Below are 11284 nucleotides of genomic sequence, written 5' to 3' on the forward strand. Positions count from 1 at the left end.
GCGTCGAGAAGTGAGAAACACACTCGCAGAACAAACGAGGGTCGCTGAAGCGGCGCTATGTAGCAGAGCAGGTCGGAAGGGCGGAGAGCGGGGAGGCCGGGGGGAGAAAGGGAGGGACAGGGAGGAGAAGGCGAGAGGTGGAGGGTGGAGCCGCTGCGAAATAAATAATATCCCGGGGCGGAGCCAGCCGGAGCCAGCTCAGGGAAAACAAGAACTTGTCAGGCTCTTAAATAATTCCACGACCTAATGATCTGCCGCACCGCTGCGCCGCGCCGCCGCCCAGCAGGGCTTCGCGCCTGTGTGTGAGTGCGGGAGTAGAGTGAGTGAGCGAGTAAGTTTGTGTGTAGAGAGAGATAGAGGGAGCTTGCGTGTGGGCCGGATACAGTGCGGGGCTCATTGCATCTGCAACCCCTTCGAGGCGCGGCGGCGGGGTGAGGCGTGAAGCGCCTTGGTCAGGGAGGTGGCGCCACTCCACTCCACACCGCCGTGGCCTAACGCCTAAGCAGCCCGAGGTCTCAAGTTAGCCTCCGCACAACACGCTCCTCGTCGCGGTCCGGGCCAAGGCTTTGTTTCCGGGGTCGGCCGAGGACTTCCCCCGTGTCTTGTACACCCGCAGCGGTGCGGGGCTGGGGGCGGCGGGGGCGGCGCGGGCGGACACTGCCAACTGCCAGGCGGCGCACCAGCAGAGCGCCGTGCGAGGGGGCGCAAAGGGATCTGGGGAAAAGAGAAGCTACAGTAATGGGCTTCCGTTCCGGCGTCCTGGCGCGCCACCCTCCCCTCCGGCTCCAACCCTCCCCCACCCCCTCCTCAAACCGGGCGCACCTCGGAGGGTGGGGGTACATCATCGCCAAAGGGAGCCGGAGCCACCCCCGCATTCGCCCCGCCGCACCCCCCGCCGCGCGGATCTACTCCCGCGGCCACCCCTTCCCCCGGCTCCATCCCGAGCCCCACTCTCTCTTTCTCGTCTGGCTGCTGCCACATTATTTCTGCGGATATCTCTCCCTCCTTCTACCGGCATATTCCTCCTCCCTCCTACACCCTTCTGCAACACGGCTGAGCTCCCGCCCCGCCCCCGCGCCGCCCCGCCCGCGCGCCGCCCCGCCCGCCCCCGACTCCACTCTGCTCCGCTTTGTGCGCAAAAAGCGAGCAGGTGCTCTCACTGCTCTCACTGCTCTCGCCCTCTGTTGTGTTTCCCTCCTCTCTTTCCCTCGGTGGGCCCTATAGCTTCCTCCGCTCACCCCGCGCCCACCCCGCGCCCACCCCGCGCCCCGCCCTACACTCCCTACTCGCTGCCGTCGTTGGCCTGGGGACGTTCATAAATGATGTGGCCCAAGTGGGGGTGTGTGGCCTACATTCAGCCCTCGCCCCGCACCACCGCCTACAACCCCCGCAACCGGCGGTGCTACCTCCCGCTTGCAAGTGGACTGGACTTCCCGACTTACCCCTCCGACCTCCCCCACACTCCCCAATCCACTTGGTCACTTTGTTCCCCCCACCGCCCCACTCGTCCTGCCCCTCGCTTCCCCCACTCTAATCCACAAGGCCGCACGGGGGCGGGGCCGGCGCAGAGGGGGCAGCGGTGCAAATTAAAGGGAGTAAAGTTATAGAAGGCGCCGGGTGGGCGGGCGGAGAAGAACACGGAGGGGTGAAAAACGACGGCAAGCAGGGCGGCGCTCTGGGCACCGGGGGAGGGGGGGGGGGGTAAGGGGGAGTGCGGGGAAAGGGGGCTGCAGGAGAGGCTCGGGCTTCGCGCGCGCTTTGACGCCTCATTTTATTTTTCCAGAGAACTCAATCTCCCCTCTCGTCACTCGAATAAGGGTTGGGAGGAGAAAGGGGAGCGGTGCGGAGCGGAGGCGGCGAAGGGAGAGAAGGGAATGAGGCAGGGTGAGAGGGAGTGGGAGAAACAGAGATCGAGTGAAGCGGACCCGGGCGGTGCGGGGTGTGGGCCTGGGGGAGGAGGGCTGAGGGCTGAGGGTTGGGGTTGGGCGGCGGGGTGTAGGCGGCATGAGGGGCAGGCGTCCCATCTCGTCGGCAGGTCATTACATCAGCTCCTCGCAAACCCGATGGAAATCCTCACATTTCACTGCCCCTGCGCCACCACCACCACCCTGCCTCCGTGCTGATGGGGGATGTGAATGTGAGCCTGTCTGTGTGCGGAGAGAAAGGGGTAACGGGGTGGGGGATGACGAAGGGAAAGGGGACCCCTGTGTATCACGACAGAATAAACTCCGTCCCCAACTAACTCTACTCACCTCAACTCCCTTCCCCCTTTCCGCCCCGAGGCGAGGACCGCTCCGCTGCGCTGGGTCGGGCTGCCTCCACTTTGGTGTTCGCCCCCGCCCCTCCCCGCCAAAGATAAGCCCCGAAAAGGCAGAGGACGAGAAAGGGGTGGTCCCGGGGGTGGGGGTAGGGTGCTGGCCGTGCTGGCGTGGCGCGCAGAGGCGGGGGCCCTAGAGGCCCCGAGGGGGCACAATGGAGAGAGGCGAGACGGGGGAGTAGGGGGCGGAGCGAGGCGGAGCTGCTGGCAGGCTAAGCAAGTGAAGGGATGTAATTCGCCCGACCTGTATTGAATGGAGTGTTCCCTCTCTCCTACTCCGCCAGTCCTCCCTCTTCCCTCCCCCACTGCAGGCCCATCAAGTCAGTCCCGGCTCCCAGCAGCAGCAGCAGGTTTAGGGCGCCAAGAGCGGGGCGCTGCGGGGGGCGGGGGCGAGGATGCCACTATACTGTAGTGCTGGGCGGCGCGGCGGAGGGCGGGTGCGAAGGGGAGGAAGAAAGGGCGGAGGAGCAGCAGAGGACGAGGATGAGAATGGAAGGCAGGCAGGCGGAGCCGGGGACGGGACGGGGTAGGTCGTGAATCTGGCGACAATCGGGGGTTTGCTGGGAGCGCGCGGCTGCGCGGCCGTGCTGCGGGGCCATCGGTGCGCGGGGACGGTCGGGACGACGGACGGCGAGAAGGGGAGCAGGAGCAGGACAAACAAGGAGAGGGGAGGGCTGCTGGCCAGCATTCCTGGGGGCACTTCCCTCCACGACTCCCTGCTTCTACTCTCCTCATCCATCTAAGCCTTCTTTCTCTCGGGCCGCCTGGCCTCCTCGCGTGGGCGAGGGGAGGGAGCGGGAGGGAGAGGGTCGTGGACGTGGGCGCCGCCCGGCGCCGCCGCTGCCAGCCGGACGCCCCATCCCCATTGGTTCCTTCGTGGACCGTCGCCCGCTTTAATTAATCACTCAGGGAAGAGTCAACAATCGCATCGGCTTAGCCATCACTCAGACTCGCAGACCCGCGCGCCCTCACTCACAGCACAGACCCAGAGACTCGCTCGTCATACAGCGCTTCTCGTCGCCGAGTTGGTGCGTCGCGTCTGTGGCCACACACGCGGGGGCGACTGCGGTGGCTGACGGGCGGTTTTTCAAATAAAAGACCCGAAGTGCCCATGTGCCCAACCCTCTCCTCCCTTTTCCCCCGAGGTCTCCGCTCGCGGAACCTAACCTGACAAAGCGCCGTGCGCTGCTCGCGGCGGCAAAAGCGTCGAGAAGTGAGAAACACACTCGCAGAACAAACGAGGGTCGCTGAAGCGGCGCTATGTAGCAGGTCGGAAGGGCGGAGAGCGAGGGGAGGGCGACGGGGGAGAAAGGGAGGGACAGGGACAGGGAGGAGAAGGCGAGAGGTGGAGGGTGGAGCCGCTGCGAAATAAATAATATCCCGGGGCGGAGCCAGCCGGAGCCAGCTCAGGGAAAACAAGAACTTGTCAGGCTCTTAAATAATTCCACGACCTAATGATCTGCCGCACCGCTGCGCCGCGCCGCCGCCCAGCAGGGCTTCGCGCCTGTGTGTGAGTGCGGGAGTAGAGTGAGTGAGCGAGTAAGTTTGTGTGTAGAGAGAGATAGAGGGAGCTTGCGTGTGGGCCGGATACAGTGCGGGGCTCATTGCATCTGCAACCCCTTCTTCCCCGCACATTTGACATGTGTCGTTTCCATGGAAACCGCCACACACCCCTGCCCCTGCTGACCCCCCACCCCCTTTCTCTCTCGCTCGCTCTTCCTCCCCCACACACAAACACCCACACCCACAACGGCTGCTGCTGGGATGCCGTCGGCCCCGTCTCGCACAGAGATCACCGCTCATTGTTATAATTGTGCCCGAGCGTGCGGGGGTGGGGCCGGGCCGGGCCGAGGCGGCTGGCTGGAGGGTTGCGTGGGGAGGTTGGTGCTGATGGGGAGGGTGCAGCGTGCGTTTTTGCCTCCCGGCGACTCGGCCCCGCCCGGCTCTACTACCTCACCCGGCCCGACCCCGCCACCGACATCCCCGGCGTATGCCACTCCAGCCAGCCTCTCTCTATGTGTGCGGTTGCAGCCCCCTCCCTCCTGGCGATAACACGCTGCTCCCCCTCCCCCCTCCCCGCGTCCCACCTATTTTAATCCTTTCCAAACGCCCCCACCACCTCGCTCCCGCCCCGCAACGCCCCCTCCACGGTTGACGAGGGAGGTGGGCGGCCAGAGTTGAGCGGTTCTCCCTCCGCCCTTCCCTTTCCCCCGCCGGGGGACCGCAGCGCAGCGGACGCCGGGGGTCGCGCGGGCGTGGAGGGGCCGTAACTTTACCCTTCGGTGCCCCGTGGAAGGGGGAGGGGGCGCCGTTAGCACCCCCGGCCATCGGCGACCGGGTGAACATTCTTCTTTTAATCAGGGGACTGGGTCGACTCGTCGACTGGAACTGGGTCCCTCTCTGCTTCCGGGAAGTCGCGCGAGGCTACCTTGCACCTCACAGACCCCTTTCCGTCGCCGTCGTTGTCCCCTGCCGCCAGCCGCTCCGCCCTTCCGCCGCCCTGGCTTGTGCTCTGCTGCCGAGCGGAAAAGCGAGGCCGACCTTCGCAAACAGAACTTTGGCGAGCGCGAATAAAAATTAATTACTCCGGGACCAGGAGGGAGGGTGGTGAGCAGAGAGGCGGGAGGGGCGGGAGCCGGCCGGGCCGGGGGGAGTTCTCTGGAGGGCTTCATGAGTGATTTCCAGGGACGTGCGCGGCGGGAGGTGGGGCGAGCCGTGGGGTGGGGAGGAGGGATCTGCAGGAATTAGGAGAGCGGCCCCCGGGCCTACAGAAGGGGTTGAAAAGGGGCGTTGTGGTCTGTTTTCAGGCGGTGGCAGTTGTAGGGCCCGCCAGGAGAGGGGGAGGGTGGAGAGAGGGGGAGAGATGGAGAGAAAGGAGCTCGGTGGGGAGAGTGGCAGGGCCGACACGCCCGCCCTACGGCAGCCTTCGGGATCCACCACCTGCCCGCCCGGGAGCCCCGCGGGAGCTCCAGGTGGGCCGCGTGACCCATATAAAGACTCTTCAGCGAGTTCGGTCCCACGGCGGGCCTCAAGGCGGAGGGAGCTCCCTGTACGTCTCTGCACTTGCACACTGCCTCCCTCTTCAAGTGTGGGACAGAGGCCCAGCGGGCCGCGCCCAAGGAAAGTGTATTTTTCACGAAGGCCTCGTTGTGACCTCTTTATGACTTACGAGGTCACGATTCTTGCACTCGTGATCTCACTGGTGACCTCAAAAGTGCAAGGAATCGTGACCTCAGAGGTCTGAATGAGATCTTAGTGAGAAAAACATTTTCCTTGGGAGCCGTCCAGAAGTCCATCCACACCCACTCCGGGTCACGCCCTCTCTCCGTCTTTGCCTTGTCTGAGAAATAAAAAAAAAATACTGCGCCCAATGAATAATATGAAAATAGTAAATTTTTCGCTTCTGCTAATGTTGAATTTTCTATTTCTATATCTCTGTCATTAGTCATCGCATTATCTGACTCACTCCCATGTTCTATTTCTTTTCTCCTAGGCCATACTAGTGAATGTTACTGTTATGTTGGTACCACTGCGACGCGCTCGCCACTGGTGTCAGTCGCCCTTGGCTGCTCGGCGCGTCACGTCACGTCGCTGTCCGTCCGTCCGTCCCATTCCGTTGGTTGGCTGCTTCGTCCTGCTCATCTCTGGCAATGTCACAGGTAAGTGCGTCTTGTAAACTGACTTTTCATTGTCGTTATTGGCGATCGCCAGTCGGTAGTGGAAAGGCCTATTATGGTACTTCGCCAATCGAAAGGGAAAAGTGCAAAGTGACAAAACTGATCCGGAACCAGCAGACATAACCTTCCGTTCCGTTTCGAATAGCCTGTTATGAGTCACCACTTTCGTTAGTTGCCGATAATGTTATTTCAGAAGTGGTATTTCACGCTTTGTCACTTCTTTTCGTCTCCTCCCTGCCCGAAACGCTCAACGATGTTGGTGAGGTCATGGTTGGCCCAGTCACTGCCCGCGCGACCCCTCCCCCCACCCGGCCGTGTAACCAAACCATGCCACTTCCTCCTCGTTTCCGCTTTCCTCCGCTCCCCCGCGGGCGACTACCAATTAATAATTAATTTCCTCGCTGATTTTATCATGCGAAACTTTTCGGTAAGGCGGAGCAGCGCGGGGGCGGGCCTTGGGGGCGGCGGCGTGGCCAGAGCGCGGCGGTTAGTTGAGCTCGACACTTCCGGCTGCTCTTGTGTCGTGCCGGCGGCGCTCGGCTCCCGCCCCCCTTTCTGCCCTTTTCTACCCATTTCCCGATGAATAATCCATCCGGCACGAGGCCGGCGCTCGCGAGCTCGCCCTGCTCTCCCTTGCTGCGGTCCCTCAGCCTTCATCCCCACAGCCTCCTCCTTTGAGCAACTGACACGGCGGTGTGCGGGCTGAGCGGCAGGGCCATGACTTGGGGGCGGCGCCACGCCGCGCAAGAAAAGTAGCACGGCCGAAAGGGGGGGGGGGCGGCAAAAAAAGAGCAAGAGAGAAACAGCAAGGACGTCCGACCAGCACCCTGAGAGGGAGCCTATGCCCCACGCGGCTGAATCCAGGACATCCGGGAGGACGATGACAATGACGGCAAACGGGCGGGACGAGCAGCCCAGCAGCCCCCATTCCGGACCGCACCCCCTTTCCCCTCGCGGTGTCGTTGTTTTGGGGTTCGAATCTCCCGCTCCTGGCCTCCTGGCCCGGTGTGGTCGCTGTTATTGTTGGTGCTTCTTGCTTCTGCTTTCTGTTGTCTTCCACGAGTCCGCGCCGCCGACCTTTCATTTTACTTTGGTCGAGCCCCTAACCGGGCGGGGTCGAAAAGAGAGTCGACACAGATATGAAATCCCGGGGCCGCGAGCGGAGCGGAGCGCGCGGCGCGCTTGACTCGGGGGGAGCAAAAGGAGAGAAGGCCAAAGGGCAAAAGCTGGCCGGCGACGGAATAATTCCCCCCCTTCTTTGCGCGCGGGCGCAGGGGCGGGCGGGGTGGGGACCAAGGAGGAATAATTAAACAAAAAAGCAACAAAACGTGAAAGAGGGTCGGGTGGTCGGGGCGTACACGGCGAGAGGGGCGCGCGCTTGGACTTCCCTCTCTCCCTCGTTCCCTCCCTCTCTCTTTCTCGCTCCCCTTTCTCCCTCCCTCTCTCTTCCTCTCCCCTTCCCCCTTTTCCCTTTCTCCTCTTCTCCTGCTCCCTCTCTCGCGTTGTCTCTCTCTGTCTGCAGGGGGAGCGCGGGCCGCACGCTACGCCGTGGCCGTGGACGCCCCGTTGCCGCTGCCGCGAGCGCGCGCCAAATAATTAAGCAGGGGGGAACGCCAGGTAACGGCAAAGGAGTGGCGGTGGTGCCGGCCGGCGCCCGTGGCAGCGTCAATCACAGGGCACAGGGCACAGGCCGAGGGGGTCACCATCACCTGCTTGCTTACCTCCAAAGTGGTCGTCGTCCGCGGCGTCCGCCTCGACGGGCGAAAACTTCTCCTGGTGCGTGACGAAGGAGACGGGGCCGTTACTGGCGCCGACGGACTGCAAACACAAAAGAGAGGCAACGTTACAAACATGCAGCTCGCAGGGGTGCAATGTGTTAGAACGTGCTACACCGGTCCGGATCCGTGAAGTGTCGTCGCGTCGATTCTGTGTTGTAAACGCCCTTGTGAGACAAGGCTTGTGTGTGCACGCTTAGAAATTAGAGAGGAAGAAGAGAGCTATAAACGGAGAAAGGCGGAAATGAGGGGGATGAGGGCTAGGAACGAATGGGGGTGGAGCAAGAGAGAGAGAGAACCGGAGAGATGTAGTGGCGGCCGCACCTTTCAGCCAGGCTCTTTGCAGCGTAACCGCACCCTCGTAATGAGAGGCGCAGATCTCCTCCCCCCTCCTCCTCCTCGCCCCTCCCTCCCCCTCCCTCCCCCACGTGTCACGGCTCGACTCGACTTGACTTTGACTCCATAATCCCCGACGCTCAGAGGGCGCAGCACGGAGGCTTGAGGCTTCGCTGCCGCCCCTGCTGCTGCTGCTGCTGCTGCTACGGTGATGTTCATGTTCCGCATACGACTGGCGCCATCGAGCCGAGACTGTCATCCGACCTACCACTCCGGCAACCGGCAACCTCCGCCTCCCCGCCGTTTTGCGAATCCGATTCTCCAGTTTCTCATAGCACTCGAAAAGTCCTTCATTCGTCCTACAACCGAGCGACATTCGGTGCACTTGAATTTCCCCCAGTGTGCGGAGGGGCCAGTGTCCGGCTGGTCTGGTGTGTCGGGGGCGCCGCCGTTGTGCCGTGTCTACCTGTTGATCCCGGCCACGCCACGGCGGCGAGGCGTGGCCACCCCAAGGCTGCGCCCGCAGCCGAGGCCAGCGCGGCGCCGCGCGGCCGTCTGAGCACGCCTGCCTTGAATCGGGGATGAAGCGGTGTCTCGGCTCGGACGGCTCGGGGGCTCGGCGCTCGCCGCCCTACCCCAAGCTCCACCATCCCTCTCCCTCTCTCTAACCGCTCTCTATCCGCCGCCGCGCCCGCCCTCCATCTTCTTCTATCCGTGTTGCTTGCCCTCGCCGCGCCCATCGCTCACGGCCGGCGATCCTATGGGCGGCTCACGTCGGATGGATATGGAATGGGATGGGCCCCGGCCTCGGCCCCGGCCGCAGCGGCAGCTATCGCGCAGGGCCTCCGCGGGGGAAGGTGGGGGGCGCCCACCGACCCCACCCTCCAGCTGATACGGGACCGCACCAGCAGCCGGCAGACCCAAGTTGTGGGAGCCAAGTTTGGAAATGTCAGTCTGCGGGGGGCGTGGCGCGGCACGGCGCGGTGAGGCCCTCCCCGGCCGGGTCGGGTCGGTCTGTGGCTGCAGTACCAAACCCCCTGATCGGATAGCGTCGTGGCGGGGCGTGGCGGGGCGTGGCGGGGCCGTGTGGCTCCTTCCACTCCAGCGCACGGTGAGTGTGCCACATTCATCACCGAGCCGAACAGTCAGCCCTCTCCCACACTCCCCTTCCCCCTCTCCCAACGGCCATTCACCACCCTTCCATGTCCCTGGCGGCGCCACCCACCCCGCCCGGGGCAGGCAGTGCGCACAGGGAGGGCTATGCGCTTAGAAATATGCAGGTATGCAGATTGCAGTCGCAGGGCGGAGGGCGTGGCGGGCCGCGGCGGGGGCGGGACAGACAGAGCCGCCCGCTCGGCCGGCCCGCTCTCTGGGCCCGCGCTGTTCATCCTCGTGTTGTTATTTTTCCCCAGTGCGGCCATCATGCATACATAGTGGTGACAAGTGAAGCGCGAGCAGCAAGAACAACACTGCTGCTGCCACAACTGGGCGCCCCTTTTCCTCTTTGCCCCGTCCCCGCCCCACCCCCTACCTCGCCCACCCTCGCCCCACCCCGCCTCCTGCCCACTCGGATAAATAATGTCGGCAGGGCCCCGGCAGCCCTGTGTGGAGGGTGAGAGGAGGACGAGGGGAACAACAGAAATGTAAAAATTGTTTCAAGAGGAGTCAGCCTGGCCTCGGCTGGTTCTTCCCTCCTCACCCCTCTCTCCGCAGCAGGGTGGTTCGGGCGGAGGGGCGGCGGGGGCGTTATTTGCGATATGCGCTGGCAAAGTGGTCGTTAAATTTCAACAGGGCGGACTCTGCGGGACTCCTGGGTCGGCCCCTCCGAACAACACCCCCGCGCCCTGGCGCCGGTGGCCCTCTGACAGGTGCCCCCAACCCCTCCTATCAGGCGCGCGCTCGCCCCCTCCTACAAGCGCCCCACCCTCCTCTCAAACCCCTCCGCGTCGTGTTCGGCTGACTGGGTTCAACGCGGTCCAAACTCAACTCCCGCACAACTTTGGTCGCTTTACGAAACCAACAATCAATCAATCCACCCCTACCACCCCCGCTCTCTCTCTCTCTCTCTCTCCCTCTCTCTTGCGCGCGCCTCTGCGGCCCCGCACCCCTTGGGTCCTTTATCCTCCCCATCCCTCTGCCGCGCCTCCCCCCCAGTCCGATAGCACTCGCATTATACGGCGCACAAGCACACCCCAGCATCCCCGCCCTCTCTTTCTCGCTCCCCTTTCTCCCTCCCTCTCTCTTCCTCTCCCCTTCCCCCTTTTCCCTTTCTCCTCTTCTCCTGCTCCCTCTCTCGCGTTGTCTCTCTCTGTCTGCAGGGGGAGCGCGGGCCGCACGCTACGCCGTGGCCGTGGACGCCCCGTTGCCGCTGCCGCGAGCGCGCGCCAAATAATTAAGCAGGGGGGAACGCCAGGTAACGGCAAAGGAGTGGCGGTGGTGCCGGCCGGCGCCCGTGGCAGCGTCAATCACAGGGCACAGGGCACAGGCCGAGGGGGTCACCATCACCTGCTTGCTTACCTCCAAAGTGGTCGTCGTCCGCGGCGTCCGCCTCGACGGGCGAAAACTTCTCCTGGTGCGTGACGAAGGAGACGGGGCCGTTACTGGCGCCGACGGACTGCAAACACAAAAGAGAGGCAACGTTACAAACATGCAGCTCGCAGGGGTGCAATGTGTTAGAACGTGCTACACCGGTCCGGATCCGTGAAGTGTCGTCGCGTCGATTCTGTGTTGTAAACGCCCTTGTGAGACAAGGCTTGTGTGTGCACGCTTAGAAATTAGAGAGGAAGAAGAGAGCTATAAACGGAGAAAGGCGGAAATGAGGGGGATGAGGGCTAGGAACGAATGGGGGTGGAGCAAGAGAGAGAGAGAACCGGAGAGATGTAGTGGCGGCCGCACCTTTCAGCCAGGCTCTTTGCAGCGTAACCGCACCCTCGTAATGAGAGGCGCAGATCTCCTCCCCCCTCCTCCTCCTCGCCCCTCCCTCCCCTCCGTCTTTGCCTTGTCTGAGAAATAAAAAAAAAATACTGCGCCCAATGAATAATATGAAAATAGTAAATTTTTCGCTTCTGCTAATGTTGAATTTTCTATTTCTATATCTCTGTCATTAGTCATCGCATTATCTGACTCACTCCCATGTTCTATTTCTTTTCTCCTAGGCCATACTAGTGAATGTTACTGTT

At 63.0% G+C, this 11284-nt stretch overlaps 1 protein-coding gene across 3 annotated transcripts in view; it reads right to left on the reverse strand.

Moving 5' to 3' along the window:
• The window catches only part of LOC113209588 (nucleolar protein 4-like), a 25645-nt gene that overhangs the window by 4624 nt on the left and 9737 nt on the right, over positions 1–11284 (reverse strand). For 2 of the 3 annotated variants that reach the window (XM_052267275.1, XM_052267274.1), the window contains one exon: positions 7716–7812. In XM_052267275.1, coding sequence (XP_052123235.1) covers positions 7716–7812 — 97 coding nt within the window. Of the gene's footprint in view, positions 1–7715; positions 7813–10622; positions 10720–11284 lie in introns of all 3 variants that reach the window. The other variant, XM_052267276.1, reaches the window with a different exon arrangement.

The sequence above is a fragment of the Frankliniella occidentalis genome, unplaced genomic scaffold, assembly GCF_000697945.3.
Source record: "Frankliniella occidentalis isolate FOCC.00 unplaced genomic scaffold, Focc_3.1 Scaffold49, whole genome shotgun sequence".
Lineage (NCBI taxonomy): Eukaryota > Metazoa > Arthropoda > Insecta > Thysanoptera > Thripidae > Frankliniella > Frankliniella occidentalis.